At 35.5% G+C, this 16,587-nt stretch overlaps 1 protein-coding gene across 1 annotated transcript in view; it reads right to left on the reverse strand.

Moving 5' to 3' along the window:
* The window catches only part of LOC126818232 (ras-specific guanine nucleotide-releasing factor 1), a 173,135-nt gene that overhangs the window by 17,480 nt on the left and 139,068 nt on the right, over positions 1–16,587 (reverse strand). Inside the window, exons 10-14 of the mRNA XM_056100398.1 lie at positions 14,861–15,033; positions 9,383–9,461; positions 6,415–6,626; positions 5,944–6,026; positions 5,687–5,710 (exon numbers count right to left, since the gene is read on the reverse strand). Of these exons, the coding sequence (XP_055956373.1) occupies positions 5,687–5,710; positions 5,944–6,026; positions 6,415–6,626; positions 9,383–9,461; positions 14,861–15,033 (571 nt within the window). The remainder of the gene's footprint in view (positions 1–5,686; positions 5,711–5,943; positions 6,027–6,414; positions 6,627–9,382; positions 9,462–14,860; positions 15,034–16,587) is intronic.

The raw sequence follows: 16,587 nt of genomic DNA on the forward strand, positions 1-16,587 counted from the left end.
ACAAAGGAAATAAACAAAGTACTACACTTTTGTAAATTGAGTGTTTGTTCACTGTAATGTAGTTAAGTGGATTTAACACAGAAGTTTTGGTTGCACCCATAATAACAAAGACAGCTTTGTCCGGAAGGACTGATAAATATTCTAGGTCTACTAACGTTATGGATTGACCACTATCAGTAGAAAGCAGAGCAATAAGGATAGCTAATTAATGAGATAATTCTCTTAAAGTTAGCTTAGAATCACATGGCAAGGTTTTGATAATGTTTAACACAATAGACACATCCCATGTCACACAATATTTAAGCACAAATGGCTTGACATTGAACACACCTTTCATACACTGGATAACAGTTGGATGTTTTCCAACTGGATAACAGTTGGATGTTTTCCAACTGGAATATCATCAATTGGTTGAAGCACTGATGATAATGCAGAGCAGTATGGATTAAGAGCACTATAGGATTTGTTCTCTTCATTAAACTGATAGGTTAGGAATTCAATGACTTGAACTATAGATGAAGGAAAGGGATCCAACTGTTTTCTACTATTCCAGCATAACCAAGCTTTCCAAGCTGATTCGTAAGTGTTTAGCTTGTTCCAAAAATTCTTTATTACCATACTGTCTCCGCAAACTGTGCCCGTAATTAATTGCAGGGTGTCCTCAGATGGATGGATTTGAGATTGATCATGCGGAAGTAAGAGCAGGTTCTTTTGTTTTAGTATCAAAATTGGTTCATAGCATGACAGTTGTAGAGATTGGGCGTATCACGGTTTAGCTGTCCAGTATGGAGTTATCAACATCACTTTTGGATTTTCCAGATGTACCTTGTTTACTACACCTAGGATTAGACTGAAGGGGTTGAAAGGCATAGGCTGTCATCAGTTTCCAAGGTACTAATCTAGGTCTACAGAGTGCGTCCTTCCTATGTGATTGATATAGGCAACTGTCGACTTGTTGTCCATCTGTACTTGTACATGTATGTGTGAAGATTGAACATCGAAGGTGCAAGGGTTAGCAAGGCAAAGTGAACTGCTTTCAGTTCTAGTAGGTTTATGTGAGACTTGGCCTCTTCTATTGTCCATCAGCCCGATACTCATGTTTGGTTCATCACTGCTCCCCAATGTATTGATTTGCCATTCACTAGAGAGAAATTCAGAGTCCACCAACTGAATTCCAAAACTGCTGGGGCTGATAGCGACATTGTGGCCTGATAAGAGACTTTTGAAGAAGTGCCCTGGATTTGTCTCTTTCTAAATGATGGTAATGAAGGGGGCCTTGGTAGATTGCCAGAAAAATTGACACCAATAATCCTATTACTCTTGTAACTTGTTTTATTGTTAAACTTATACAGCTCAGTAGGTTGTGAATCTCCTTTTGAATCATTGTTTCTTTGTCGTGAGTTATGGATATAATCATAGATATCGTGTCGATGTGAAAACCTAGGAACATGATTTCCTGTTTTGGGTACAGGGAAGATTTCTCTACGTTTATAACGAAGCCTGCCTTCTGAAAAATCTCGTGTTCGTAGATAAGCTAATAGAGGTTTGGTGACCTTGGTGAGATTCTGTGTGCTGATTTTAGTCCAAATGGAAGGTAATGGAATTCGTATCGCTGATCTTTCCACATGAAACACAGGAATTTTCGATCTTCCACAGATACTGGAATACTGAAGTAAGCATCTTTTAGATCTATGCTTGTCAGGTAATCTCCCTGTTGAATTAAACTCAAAACAGTCTGAAAAGTCTCCATTTTGAAGTGTGCTGAAATTACATATTGATTCAGTGGCTTTAGGTTTATAATTGGACGTATTCCGCCAGTTTTCTTGGGAACAAGGAACCAGGTTCGACAGATATTCCCCTGTTATTGGCTGAACAGGTATGATTACTCTTTTATTCAAAAGGGCTTCTACTTCTAATTGGAAAATATTTGCTTTTATCAAGTTCTTCGGTACAGGGGTGACCTTTGGTTGTGACTGCCAAGGAATTGTGTCAAATTCTATGTGTTAACCCTGAATTAAATTGAGAACTTGTTTGTCGTATGTCAGCTTTCTACAAAATTTTAAACTGTTTCGTAGGGACCCAGCATTTATCATTTCTTGTTCCTGTTGTTTTTTTTCCACTGGAAGTTTTTTGATGTTGATAATGATTTAGCTGATTTCCATCTGGCTTGGTATTTGTTCTCTGGCAAAGCTGGTGTAGAGTAAGTTGATCTCTGATAACCTGTTGATTTGTTGCGAAAGGAATTAGTGGAGGAAAAAGATGGAAAACTTGATCCTGTGAATGGCACTTTTGAGGTTTCTCTGATATCTTTACAAGTTTACAAGATCACTGCCAAATAGTTCAGCAGTGATATCTTGCAATTTCTTACACAGATCTTTATAATCTCTAGAAAACAAATGTTTGAGATTCTCTCTTCTGGCTAACGATAATAAAAGAAAAGATGAATGTCCAATTAGAATACTTGCATCTTCTGCCATGTTAGTTAAGATGGCCAACTCGTCACTAGCAGGATTTTCTAACTTCAGTGAATTTAAACAATCTGCCAAACCTGCTACTGCATAAATTCCACCGCTGGAAAGTGTGGTCTCTTTCTTTCTGACCTCGAGACATTTTCTTATAAACTCCACTGTTAATGGTAGCGACAGTGACATACGGAGTATTATTCGGTCGGAGGTACTTATCTTTGACAGATTTAAGGAAATCAGGGTCAGCCTGGGACGTGCTTGTCCTAGTAAGCATAGAGGCCACTGTGTCATAAACTGGTTTACTGGTTTTAGTCTTTTGAAAAGCCTCAGAGAATCTGTGATTTTTCGGAATATCTAGATCTGAAGATTTGATTTCCTCCTTGTCACGGGTATCAACATAATTGCGTTCACCATCATAATCACAAGTACCCCTGTTGACGTTGTGGCTGTCATTGTAAACACCATTGTTTTGAGGGTTAAGTTTTCTTCATTTGCCCTTCGGTGCCAAATCATCAATAAAACTATTGTTTCCAATCCGTTTATCAAGAGCTTATTTGTTTTCTTCCGACAAAAAACTGGGGAATGCCATCTTGGGCCTCGATTCCATGGAGGCTGAAGTGACGGTACTCGTTGGTTTGCTAGAACGAAGCCATCGAATAGGCAAACCTTAAGCTAATGGATGCACTGGATGTCCAAGATTACCTGCCTCTGAATTATGATAGGCCTTGAAATGCTGGTCTTCAGTCAAAGTAAAGGACATATTTTGTTTTACTGTTGTCACAGGTTGATAATGATGATCTTTAACGTCTGCACTCATACGAGTTTCAGCCACTGCATTATTACTAATACTATTAGTTGCAGTACGAGGGGTATTGACTGGAACCATATAAATTAGCTTCTCTCTGTAATGAAACTACAGCACGGGAAAAAGACTAGTTAGTAGATTAAACACAAAACAGTCCTTAGTGCAGCACTAATATAACTATGAGGAGATTTGGGGGCTAGGCACTTTGGGTTTTTTCATAAGTGGTCCTATCTGCGTATGTGCTAGATATTGCATATTTAACTGGTTGTCTACAGAAGAGGATGAAGGATAATAGTCCTAGGCAGTCTAACATGTATTCAATGATGTAGTACTGTGAGAATGCTAGAGAACAGCCTTCCCTAACTTTGTTCGGGAAGGGGAATGTCGTTACCTCACAATTTCAAGTTAATCCAAACTGATAATTCTCTAATGTAATGATTTTTTTTTAATATGAGAAATGTTACAATCCCTTTTACTTCAACTGCCTTCAACTGAGGTAGTGCTAGCCTAATCACAAAAATAATAGCTGCTCCCTCATATTTCTAAAAGATTCTTATGGTTCTCACTTATGATAAAGAGGTGGGAGGTGGGGGTTGGGGGGAAGTAGCTTTTAGCTCCCAATCTCCCCATCATCTGAGCAACCTTTTTAAAACACATTCCTTCAAACTGAGAAATTGAAAACCATCAAGTACCACTTCCTGAACTTTCAAACCAATAGTTTCCTATTTTAAAATATATTAGCTTAATCAACACCTTAATTTAACTTCAATCTACACTGGGAGCTAACACCTTTAACATGGCACTTTTTTCTCTCTACTTAATTGAACCTGCCCCACCTCAAGCATAATCAGATACTAATCTTGATCATTCTGATAACTTTTGCCACAACAGTTTATTCTTATCTTATTTTTTCGGAGGTATTTACCAATAGGTGATGCAACATGGCGTACATTCTAGACGGGGTTGGAAATTCACAACAGAGCTTTAACAATCCATATACTTTAGTACGATTAAAAGTGGCGTACAGGACCTTCATCTCTAATAAAATAGAAAGGATCCTACTTGTCACTATCAGTAAGTTTTAAAATCTGGTATTTTAGAGTGTGGACAAATAATTGCAGATGTCTGACATGGATGATGACAATGCAAGATCACAATATTTTGAGGATTGGGGCGCATAAAATAAACATTATGACTATAAAGAGACGTGAGAGCTTATAGAGGTAGATTGAACTCTTGTTACTCCTACACAAGACAATAATAGTATGAAATACAATAGCTGTATAGGTAAACATAGACCTAATATGGCTCTTGTGATAGTATGACATTGTCCGTTTGGGGTTAGGGAGGCATAATACCATCCAAAATGTTTTAAAAGGTACAACATTTTTTGACACATTTTATACTTATACTAAAAGTCACAAAGGCTATTTTATAATGCAACATAAATTTGTTTCAAAGATGTCAAATATCAATTAGTAATTAGCAACAAATGATTTAATCACACCACCTGTTATATATATATATAGTAAAGTCATTAAAACAGTCTGCTGTTCTTACTTAACACTATAACTGAAACTATATACAAGGTGTTGAATAATAATTTACAATACACGATTCATTAAAGGTAAGATAGCAAGTAATTCATCCATGTTGTTTTTTTATGTGATGTGTAATAATTATCCAAACTGACATTCCTGTTGGAATTAAGAGTAGGTCAACGTTTAACTGATGTTCACATCTTCAAATGGTGTATCGTCACAATATAACAGAGCCAAATTAAAGACTATATTTTTTGGCTAATTGTAAGGGTAATAAATGAGCAGTCCCAGATTTCTTAGGCATATATAAAAGTGGGTTTAAGTATACAAATCAAAGACCAAAATGTGAAGTAATAGCCTATTTACCTTGTCGGATATGCTTAACTGGCTTATGTAACCAATTTAAGGAATTTTATAGTCCAATTGCACGAGTGACTTGATAGTTATGACAATTACTTATCACTATAACCTTGGCAAGTATATAGATGGGGCTAGAATTTTGAGAATTTATGGTCAACCCCACATAGTAACTGAAAATTGGTATTTTTTCAAAAAGTGACACAGTGCTTTATGTGTTTTCAAAGGACAAAGAGAAATGTTTCAAAGAGAGTTTTATACAGAATCAAACTGTTTTATTACCTAAAATAATCTGAGACTTCCCCTTTAAAACATACTTCAGGCTTATTCAATAAAAGTTTAAATAAAAAAATGAAGTAGGTTTGTTAGTAATGGGTTGGTGCAGTGATACATGTACACTGGTTTAATATATCTATATATACAGACAAGCAATATATTATATATAGTACATATAATAATAATAATGTTATATATGCAAGCAATATTAAGACACAGAGCCGTCTTCTATTAAGACTCACCATATCTCAGTACTGTGTATGTATCTGTAATATGGTATCAAAATATCAACATGACAAATAAATTTCCTGCGGGACTCAAAATAATCATATTGAACTTCACTTTAGCAAAAGAAAATTTGCAGCCTATTTGCTAGAATTTTAAAGTAAACTAAAACATTTATCTACCATTATCAATACATTACTTATTAAGTACTGTCTCTAAACTCCAATATGTAGTAGTAGAAAAAAGGAAGCAGAAGTAACCATTGATAACTAACCTGACAGACTGTGGCATGGTGACGGAAGAAGATTCACTCATGGAGCTGTTCAGGAGATCACTATACTGTAAATTTTCTATACACTGAAAAGAGCACAGTCATATTATAAAAATGTGATATTTCTATTATATTATACTGAGGCACAGTGACTGAAACACAGCACTTTTATAAAAGGATGATGGTAAATCTCTTTAGAGAAAGAGAAACACTAAAGACTGGCAATTCTGAATGTAACAGCATCAAATCATAATAATAACATGTGTGCATGAGGTCATGTGTTCCAAACTTGTCGATTGTTTCCAGCAGACAGGATCCACTAGAGATCAACCAAAGCCTGGACGGCAATACATGACAACATCACAACAATTGGCTATTTAATTATTGTTAAATTTCAGGAAAAATAGTTTCCTAATATAGCCACTAATGACATTTGAGAGAGAAAAATTAGTTTTTTAGAAATAAATTTATTACCTGACTGATATCACTGCACCAAGCAGCTTTTTCATGGAGTGTGGAGGCAACCAATGTTATGGTGATAGGTGGACCACTTTTAGAATCAATAATTATACGAAAATCTAAACCATTGTAATCTGCTTTAGCATCCTTTTCAGAGGGAGGTGCTTGAAGTAGATTTGCTGCAGATGTCTGGCTGCCAATACTAAGATTTGAATCTAAAGATGATGCTGGAAAAATAAAACCCACAAAATTTAATTTAATTTTTATCCATTTCTATTTTGTGAACGTTGACTGGTAACGTAACTAAGCAAATATTATGAATAGAATTTTCTAGTCTATAAAATTCAATGGTCATCATTAATTAAGTTGTTAGTGTTGTTTAAATGTAAATAACGTCCAACCATTTGTATAATAGTAAAGAGTCGAAAATCTTTAGTCAAAATGTCACTGTTCTGAACCAACCCAGCTAATGAAGATGTGCATATGCCATACAGGATGCTATGAGGTCAATTTTGACTGGACAGCAATTGAATTCCAACTGTCAAGGGTTCTTTTATGTATACACAGGACCTCAGTTTTCATACCATCCAAATGGCTAGACATTGTTCTTGCTAGGCCCTCCAACCTGCAACACTGACAAGGTGGAACCTTGCCGGAAAATCCTGATGAACACAGGACCTCTAGGTAAGAGAGCCGGTGCTTTTTTCACTGGGCCACTGTGGATCCCTAAATGCTATTGAAACAATTTACCTTGATATCAAATAGAATATAACATCATAGTCAACATGATTATCTTTTGTCTGAGATGTCACCTGTCTGAAGCAGACCTTATATCAACTGAATCACAATGCAATCACCAATACACTCAACACCATATATACTAAACCGCAAAAAAAACGTCAGTACGATTTCAAAATCAGTGGGGCACTTTAATCAAATCATTCTAGAAAACGAATTACTAAATGGATCAAAGCAATTTTTTGTAAACAGTATGTGGATACATTAGTGATTAATTCATCACAATTACAAGACATTACGAGAAGGTTTAGAGTCTGTACACAGTCTATACATCAGTATCTGGTGTGTCCACCACGAGTGTCAATAACAGTAGCGCAGCGTCTGTACATGGAGTGGACCAGACGATTGATGAAAGCCATTGGCACCTGGAACCACACTCTCAGAAAAGCCTGGCACAATCCATCGGATATGTTTGATGTTGGTATGACATTATTAAGTATCCTCAGAATTTGATCACAAAGATGTTCAATCGGGTTTAAGCCTGGACTAAGAGCTGGCCAGTGCATAACATTGACATCGTTCTGCTGTAGAAAGTCCCGAGTAAGTCTGGCGGTGTGGGCATGAGCATTGTCATGCTGGAAAATGTTGTTTGGATGACGTGCGAAATGTGGAATGACGTGGGGTCTGAGAGCTTGATCGTTGTAGCGCACTGCTGTGATGCCACCTCCTCTCCCTGGTGTTGTTGGGCAAACTGTAGACGTTCATGTCGAGTGCCAGGGGTGAGGATCAGTCCACGGTAAGGTCTACGGCAATGGATGTTCTCTCTGGTGAGACATCGGCGCACTGTACTGATGAGTCTTTCGTGTGTTCCCACTGTCTGATGTGCTGTCTCAAATGCCTGTGTGAAGGGATTCTGCACGTGCTCTCGCACAACATGGCAATCTTGTCGCCTTGTGGTAACCCTTGGTCTACCAGTTCGGGGGCGATCATCTGTGGTCAGTGTGGTGTTGGTGGCCTGAAAGCATTGCTGAAGCCTGTAGATGGTCCGAACAATGACCTGGCAGTGATTGGTAACGGCTTGGACAGTGTGGCTAGCGTTGAGTCTTCCAAGCGCCTGGTTCCTCTCAGCTGTCATGAGTCGTGGCATGCTGCAGACGTTGTCGTGTGAATGATTCAACCAGGTATGAGGGTGCGTTTTATAGGGCTGGTCCCGGACAACAGCACGTGCAGCATGAGTTACATGAAAATCATGGAGAACACATTACCCTTAGAAGTCAGGTTGCGTTTTTGAGAACATTTCCTGGGTTCAATTCTGTATTTGGGAAGGAGACTTATAGCTCAGGTAAAGTTAGAGATGTGGTCACAAATATACAATAAAAACATTTGGCAAGTTTTATGCAATACGTCTATTCAGAGTAACATACCAACCTGACGTTTCTTTCGCTGCTTAGTATGATACGGTAGTAATGTTATGTCATGGACAATGGTTATCCCACAATGACAACAAATGAATTTATAAATATGATGACATTTTGGGCATGTTCTTCCATAGTGCCAGTCAGTAAGCAAAAACTAATATGAACTAAATAAGAGCACTAATGAACACTATTAACAACCTATAACATACATATATTGGATATGAATCATATCCCGGCAAGCTTCGGCGTGTTTTCAAATCCTTTATATTAGCATTGTATGTGTATTCAGATGACTAATTTCTACGTGTTGTCGGCCGACATCAAGGAGATTAAAACTTCTGTCAATGGAGAAATCACATAGATTAAGTTTATAATCACTCTTATTGTACTGATACATAGTCCGACAAAGGAGATGTAATGACTTCTGTTCAGAATTGGATTGATGAATTGTCCGATAAAGGATTAAGTCAAGGCAGATTAACTAGTTAATCAAGGTAGGTGTATAGGTGGTATAACACGATAAGTACGTGTTGATCACTTAATTACCTAATCAATCCATCCTATTATCGACAATAATCAGTTTGAGTGGTAGATTGATGTCTGATTGGGCATATTCCTGGTCTGACAATTTAGGACGTTTGGAAAATAGCATCGGACATGTCCGGAATATACAGGCGAAATCCCATCACTGATTCAGACGTATATGCTGGACATGTCATACATGGATTGACAAATGTCCAACTGGGACATATTTATTTTTCAGGCAATAAGGCGATTCATATTCAAAATTCCAACTTTAAACCAATATATAACATACATGTACTTACTCTCTTCATCAAAAAAGAAAATATCTGAGTTAGGATCTTCAACAAGTGTACAGTCAATTAATGATATTTTCCCGTAATGCTGAAAAATAAAAAATGAAATCCATTTTAGTACTAGTATTATATCAATTATATTTATATGAAATTAAGTAAATCTAATCACAATGGGATTTCAAGGAAACTTCATTTTGACATGTTAATCACACCTACTAGACATTGGCTAGGTAAAAAATTTCAAAACCAGGTTCTAAATAAAAATAAATTCAATGATGAAGATGTACTGAAAAATAAATTACATTCTTGTCTATTTATGGTATTTAACTGCACTCAATCATAATATATGATAAATCTTTGTAATTCACTTGCACTCATAAGTCTTTTAAAGACGATAAGATCCCTTTGCATTTGCAATTTCAAAATTAATTAAAACCAAATTTAAATTCTGAAAATCTTTTTTTTTTTTTTTTGTGCTAAAACTCTTTTTTTTAATCGGATCAAAATGCGAGTAAGGCACAGAGTCGGGGGTGGTAATTGGCGTATTGCGTCCAAACTTCATGGTTTTCAGACAATCGGGGCCCCCGACCAAAACTGTCCTGATATTCACCGATACACCGAGGAAAGGTGCTAATAAGTTACTTACATCACATTTCTATCGAGTATTGTGAACCAACATGTGAAAAATAGTATTTATCATCGAGTCGTTTCAACCGAAAAGTGACAAATACTTTCTGCTCTTTCATTATTTATCCCTTTCTGAGCCTCACGTTACATTTCATGGTAGAATGATTTCGCTGTGGAGAGACGACCTGAGTAGTATTTACACGTGCGTCTTGCTATGATACTCTGAGCGTAAAACAATCACGTGTTTGTTTAGACCACACCGTCAAAACATCTTATCTATGGCGTAGAGGACTGCGATATTATTAAATGTAGTGTAAAGGAAATGCGAAATGTGGGTCATTCCTGGTGAAAGTATGCATCGGCGGATGGTTCTTCCGTTGAAATTTATTTGTAATAAAGTTTATGACTTTCTAGGCATTTTTTTCATCCTGCTTATTATCAATGCCTGTGAAGTGTCCAGCAAGAGAACTGCGCCTTCTATCATCACAATTAATTAAAATAATTATTCAATATTCTAATATATATATTTTGCATATTAATATAAATCAAACCAAATTATAAAATAGATGCCAATTGATATGTATAATAATTGATTTTTGTAATATGTTGTTATGTTAATTTAATGTCATTGTATATGTTTTTGAACTGCCATGTAGTTCCCCCCATTTTGTTTTGTTACTATGATTTTGACTAGTTGTTTCATGTACATTGGTTAGAGCCATCGTCTTCATTTGCGATCTGGATCGGACTAAACGTCCGCTACTGATTGCTTGATAGGTATCTAAAACGGTTTAAAAGTATCCTTGTATCAGAAATGAACAGTACTCTTTCTGTACACTACTGATACATGGATACTTTTAAGCATGTATTGCGATTTAAACAGGACAGTTTTATCAAAGGTTACCAGTGGCAACGAGTAGAAGTGGGATGTAAAGTACTAATACCTATCACATATGGAAGAGGTGATAAAATCCCTTCGCATTTGCAATTTCAAAATTAATTAAAACCAATATTAAATTCCGTAAATCGTTTTTTTGCTAAAACTCTTTTTTTTAATGGGATCAAAATGGGGGTAAAGCACAGAGTCTGGGGTGATAATGGGCGTATTGTGTCCAAATTTCATGGTTTTTAGACAATCGGTGCCGGTGTTGCGGCGAAATTCCACTTTTTTCCCCTTATAGAAGCCGTAAATTGACTTAGACGAACGGCAGGTGACCTGAAACCGTGCCAAGAACAAATGACTTGAACGAATGCAGGTATCACCTTGAAATTTTCAGGGTACCTAGGTACCAACGTGAAAAGTTCCTCGCCGGAATTTGGTACTCATGGTACCTTTGGTTCCAGCGTATTCAAATACCAAACATTCGACTATGATCCGGGCTATCCTGAAATGTATTAATTTCGGTAATAGGAGACATATTCTCTAAGCCACGACCAATTGTGTATGTTTTCAAGCCCATTAATGTGGATTTTTCACTAATTTTCATTTTCAATTCAAAATGGCGTCCATCAGTTGACCTAAATCAAAATTCTAATCCGATAGATTTTTAGGCTATCCTTCAAGGATTCAGAAAATTTAACTCTTATGTCTGTAAGTAAAATATTGCAAAGGCCTTATGGATTTTTCACGTTTTGAGATGGTGGCACTTCCGGTTCACTCAACAAACTCCATATTTTGTGTACACATCAGTACTGTCTTAGCTAGTACAGAAAAAAAATTTCAAGGCAATCTGACCTATATTTCGTCGATTTTTTTAAAAACTTTGATCCTTAATTTCATCAAGGGGGGATAGTTTAGAAAATTTCTAATGACATCTTTCAAGTCACATCGGTAAGATCTACTTACATACTAAATTTCATGAAAATCTTGCAACTATTAAAGAAGTTGTCAAGTTGGTTTCAACTTCCGGTTCGAAATCACAGCGACGAATTTTCGAAATTCGAAAATCCGAAATAGCAGATTTGAAGTAAATGTTTCAATGTACTCAAAGAAAAAAAAATATAGTAAAATAGGTCAAATAGTTACAAAGTTACAGCAATGTAGGTCAAATGCATTCGTTCGTAAAATTCGGTGATTTCGGATGAGTAAAACGTTTAAAAATATATTCATTCCAAAGCCACCACCCATTCTTGGGGGGGTAGGTCAAAGTTTCAGAAAGATCCTACAGTTAGATTCTGAGATATAAGATTTGCAGGAAAAACACACATAAAAAATAATAATAATAATAATAATCTTAACGGAAACAATAAGCTTTCATATGTAATACATATGAAAGCTTAATAAAATAATACATCTTTGTGTTATTTATTTCATGAATTTAAGAAAATGAAAAAAAAATCAAATGTCAATGTATGGTATGCCATGGCTCAGATTTACGTCAAATCGATTCTAGCATGTGCCACGGAACCAAAAATTTCCCGGAACTTCCCCCCCCCCCCAACTTAAAGTGGCCTTATTAAGTTTGGTTTGCTTACACTCCTTCAGAGACCCCCATGGTCATAATGGTTTATAGTGCCATTTGTAATGAACAAAGAAATAATTATCCCAGAACACACTGTGGAAGTAATTAGAAATTGCTGAATCACAAATGAAAAAAAAAAGAAGAAACAATTAAAAAAACCTGTAGAATGAAGAATGGATTGACCAGACGGCAACATCTGCCGTTTAATTTGGACTGTTCACCGAACATAATTGGTTAAGAATGACAAAATTGAATGTAAATCACTTTATATATACTCAGATTACATTAATATTTTTTAGACCCATTTTCATCTATTTTAAGACTAGAGTTATAAGTCCTTTAAAGTTTTGCTAATAATAATATTATTTTGTTATCTATATGTATAATCTTGAAAAAAGAAATTACCAACCAGAATACATCCTCTAACGTTGTCTGTTATATATCTGTCAGAACATTTTTGTTATGCAAGTTACCCACCTCTAAAAATAGCCTAACACTGCAACAATGTATCAAAATATAAAAACATCCCATTAATAATTCTTACTTTGATAAACATTTTTGACAATGGCAAAGAATCTGAATTACTTCTCAAACATTTGTTGAATCAATTATATTAGGTCATTTCGTAAAGTGTTTTGGTGATTATCCTCAAAGTAGGTAAAACAGCTAAGACGCATTGCACAAAGTTTCTGAGGTGATTGTACTAGGCGTATTTGTCTCTTGACGAAATAAAATATTTGATGGACGGATGGATAAGGTATTATTGTAAATGAACATCTAACACCTTTCACATTTTTCAGTTTCCTAAGCTGTTCTCTCCAACTCATGATGTATCTAATTCATTTGTGGGGACTAAGATCCACTTCCACCAAGGGTAATATCGCATACATCTGTATTTTTTATATCCAAATAACATACTAAGAAAGTGCTGACATTAACATACAATTATTGAAGGATTAAGTCTGATAAAGAATTAACAGATCAATCAATAACTTACCTGCCTGTATTAAGTTATAATTAACTGACAGATTACCAGTAATTAATTTATTATGGACAGAATATTATTTTAACTACTAATTGTAATAATATTAAAATACAGATTTGAGATTAAAAACATAATTCAAAATATCATATAATCTAGGCATTGGTAAAACAGAAAGAGAAATTGGGTTTAAACTTCACTTAACTCAAACCCGGTCATTTCGGAAGTAACAATATGGTTCAATATAATTTCAATAATTCGTTTGCACGTAGGGATCTTTAGCAGTGGGAAACCCAACCAAAGAGGTTAGACAGGCAAGTCTATGCCCTGTCAGGTACAAGCAGGGAATTGAAACCATGACACTCAATGACAGACCTTATGATCTAAAGCGGACACTTTAACCCATTCAGTTACCCAAACCCTCTTCAGTAAGAGAGAGAGAGCAATGAGGTTTAATGTCCACTTGACACAAACTAGGTCATTTCGAGACTAACATAATATGGTTAAATTTTATTTCAATAATTCGTTTGCGCATAGGGGTCTTTAGCAGTGGGAGGAAACCGGAGGACCCGGAAAAAACCCACGAGATTGGACAGGCGACCCTACTCCTTGTCACGTACAACCGGGGAATCGAAACCATGCCAGTTGACTCAATGACAGACCTTATGATGCAGTGCGCACACATTAAACAATTGACCATCCACCCCCTCGATAGAACAGTTCCAATAGATTTAGACAGTGTTATAAGTCTAACTGTTTAATAGCTAGATCAGTTGAGTCAGTAATGTTAAAATTAGATTGTTGGCAATGTGCTTATGTTTAAGTTCATGTTTATTGGATAAATATGTTAGACAACTGTTCCAGGGTTAGGGTTTGTGACGAGTGTCATATTTTAATAGTAATAGACCTGATATAATACCCAGAAATGTTTTTATACAGAAACTAATTACTTAATCAACCACCCCCACACCTGCTCTGTTGGAAAACTCTAAAACAAGCAAGGACATTTATTGATGTTACCTATGTGCTGAGTGAGAGTGTTCTATACCAGTAGTACTAATCCAATCTATTGTATTGCAGTAAATAATTAATGTCATAGAACTGTGTCAGCAATTAACAAAGACAATTCATATGAATATTATATCACATAGAAACCTACCATTTATATATATATAGATATATATATCTTTAAGGTCCTCTAATGACTCTAATAATAGTAATAATAATTCTACACTACCTTACCTTAATACAGTTTTATATCAGGCTTCCACCGTAAATTATCCTCCATCCACCAACCTAAATGAACTTCCATAATATAATGATTTTTGTTGTCTGGTGAAACCTGATACTGCAATTGACAGTGAAGACACCATTTTGTGAGAAAAATAGCACTAATACAAGAGAAGATGACCATACCTTAGCAAGATGGAGGCGACCATTGGATGCTCGGTGTGTCAGTAACATATGATTGGTGAAGAGGAACACTTGTCGCACCACCTCCTTTTTGGATTCCTTGAAGGAAGAGCTGAAGGATCCTAAACGTCCCCGGTTTGATTTGTTTTTTTCATTGAGAACCTGCAGCAAAGGACCTGGAAAATACCAATAATTATCATGTCTCTAATTTAGATCACAATATGGCTTAGTCTTCAAATATCCACTGAGCATGTGCAGAGATGCTGGTGCCCTCTAGATTCTTAGCATCACTATCGTTTTAAAGAAGAATATGGTAGTTAGAGTGGTACCTTAGTGATGTTAATCACAGTTAAACTGATGTTAGCTAGTTGTCTCTTACTCTAGCTATGTACTATAGATTGTTTCTAGTGCATACATTAAACTGACATTTGCACTCAAGGACAAGGGCAACTAAAATCAATAAACAGAATTCAATCCTGGTCATTCCATTGGCTAACCCACACTAGTCCATATAGCTGATTATCTGACCGCTGCCTTAATATTGACCAATTCCACCTTACCAATCTAAATATAGCACCATACATGTATGGAGAAATAAAGACAACAATAACAATGCTAGGTGTTATATCTTGCCGATAAGCTTGGTAGCCTGAATCGAGAATTCACAACACTAATATATCAACCTAATACAAATTTTCTCAATAAATACAAGCTAGACATCTTTCATACAAAAAAAATCAATACTTTTGTAGCTCTGGAACCATTCCACAGTACAAAATTGGACATCACCTCAAAATGTGCTTCAACAACAATGGCGGAGCAGAAGTGTGTTCCAATAATTAATCAATTCTATGGCAGATAGAATTAATTCAAGGCTGCATAAAGAAATGTATAAACAATGGTACTACATATAGCTAATAATAATAGGCTACTATCAATATTTCAAATCATCAAGCTATATTATTATAGAGCAGACAAATCCATGTTGGGAAAATATCATATTTTAAGAGTTTAAATAACAAAAGCAGATGTGTTAAATCAATAAATTGTACTACAGTAATTATAGAAAGTAACACAGCTGTTTTAAAGTTCATGTAATAAAAACAATAACACAGTTTGTTATATATAAAAATATGCATACTGTAATAGACTTAAACACTTATTATATTATTAAGAATATCTATATTTATAAGCTCAATCAAAATTTGATTAGACAAGTGAACCAAAAAAGGCATGGTCAGGCAAAAATGTAACAGATCTTTTTTAATTTTTAATTGATAAATTTAGGCAAAACTTTTACAGCCCTCCTAATCAAATATAGTCTATTATAAACATGAACTCCATAAATGATATCTTATTTTTTGAATAATAGAGTTTCAAATTAAGGGGGTTTTTACATGTATTTTATAATTAAGTAGAATGGTGGCCCCTCAAACCAGTGAAGATAGATGAACTAGTAGATTTTAAAGTTGAATTTATTTAAACGTTTCGGACTTGGGTGTCCTTCATCAGTAAATGAGTTGGATGGAGCGAAGCGTGCGGTATTTATACTAGTCGATTATGACGTAATTGGATTATTTAAGAATGTTTTTTGAGTAAATTAGACTAATCGTGATCATCTGGGAGTGATCATGATTATTGAAGAAGGTTTACATGATAACACATGTGAATATGAATTTAGATACTAAAATTTGAAATTTTTTGGAAAAAAGTTATATATACCGCTCAAT

This window comes from Patella vulgata, chromosome 4 (assembly GCF_932274485.2).
Source record: "Patella vulgata chromosome 4, xgPatVulg1.2, whole genome shotgun sequence".
NCBI classification, from domain to species: Eukaryota; Metazoa; Mollusca; class Gastropoda; family Patellidae; genus Patella; species Patella vulgata.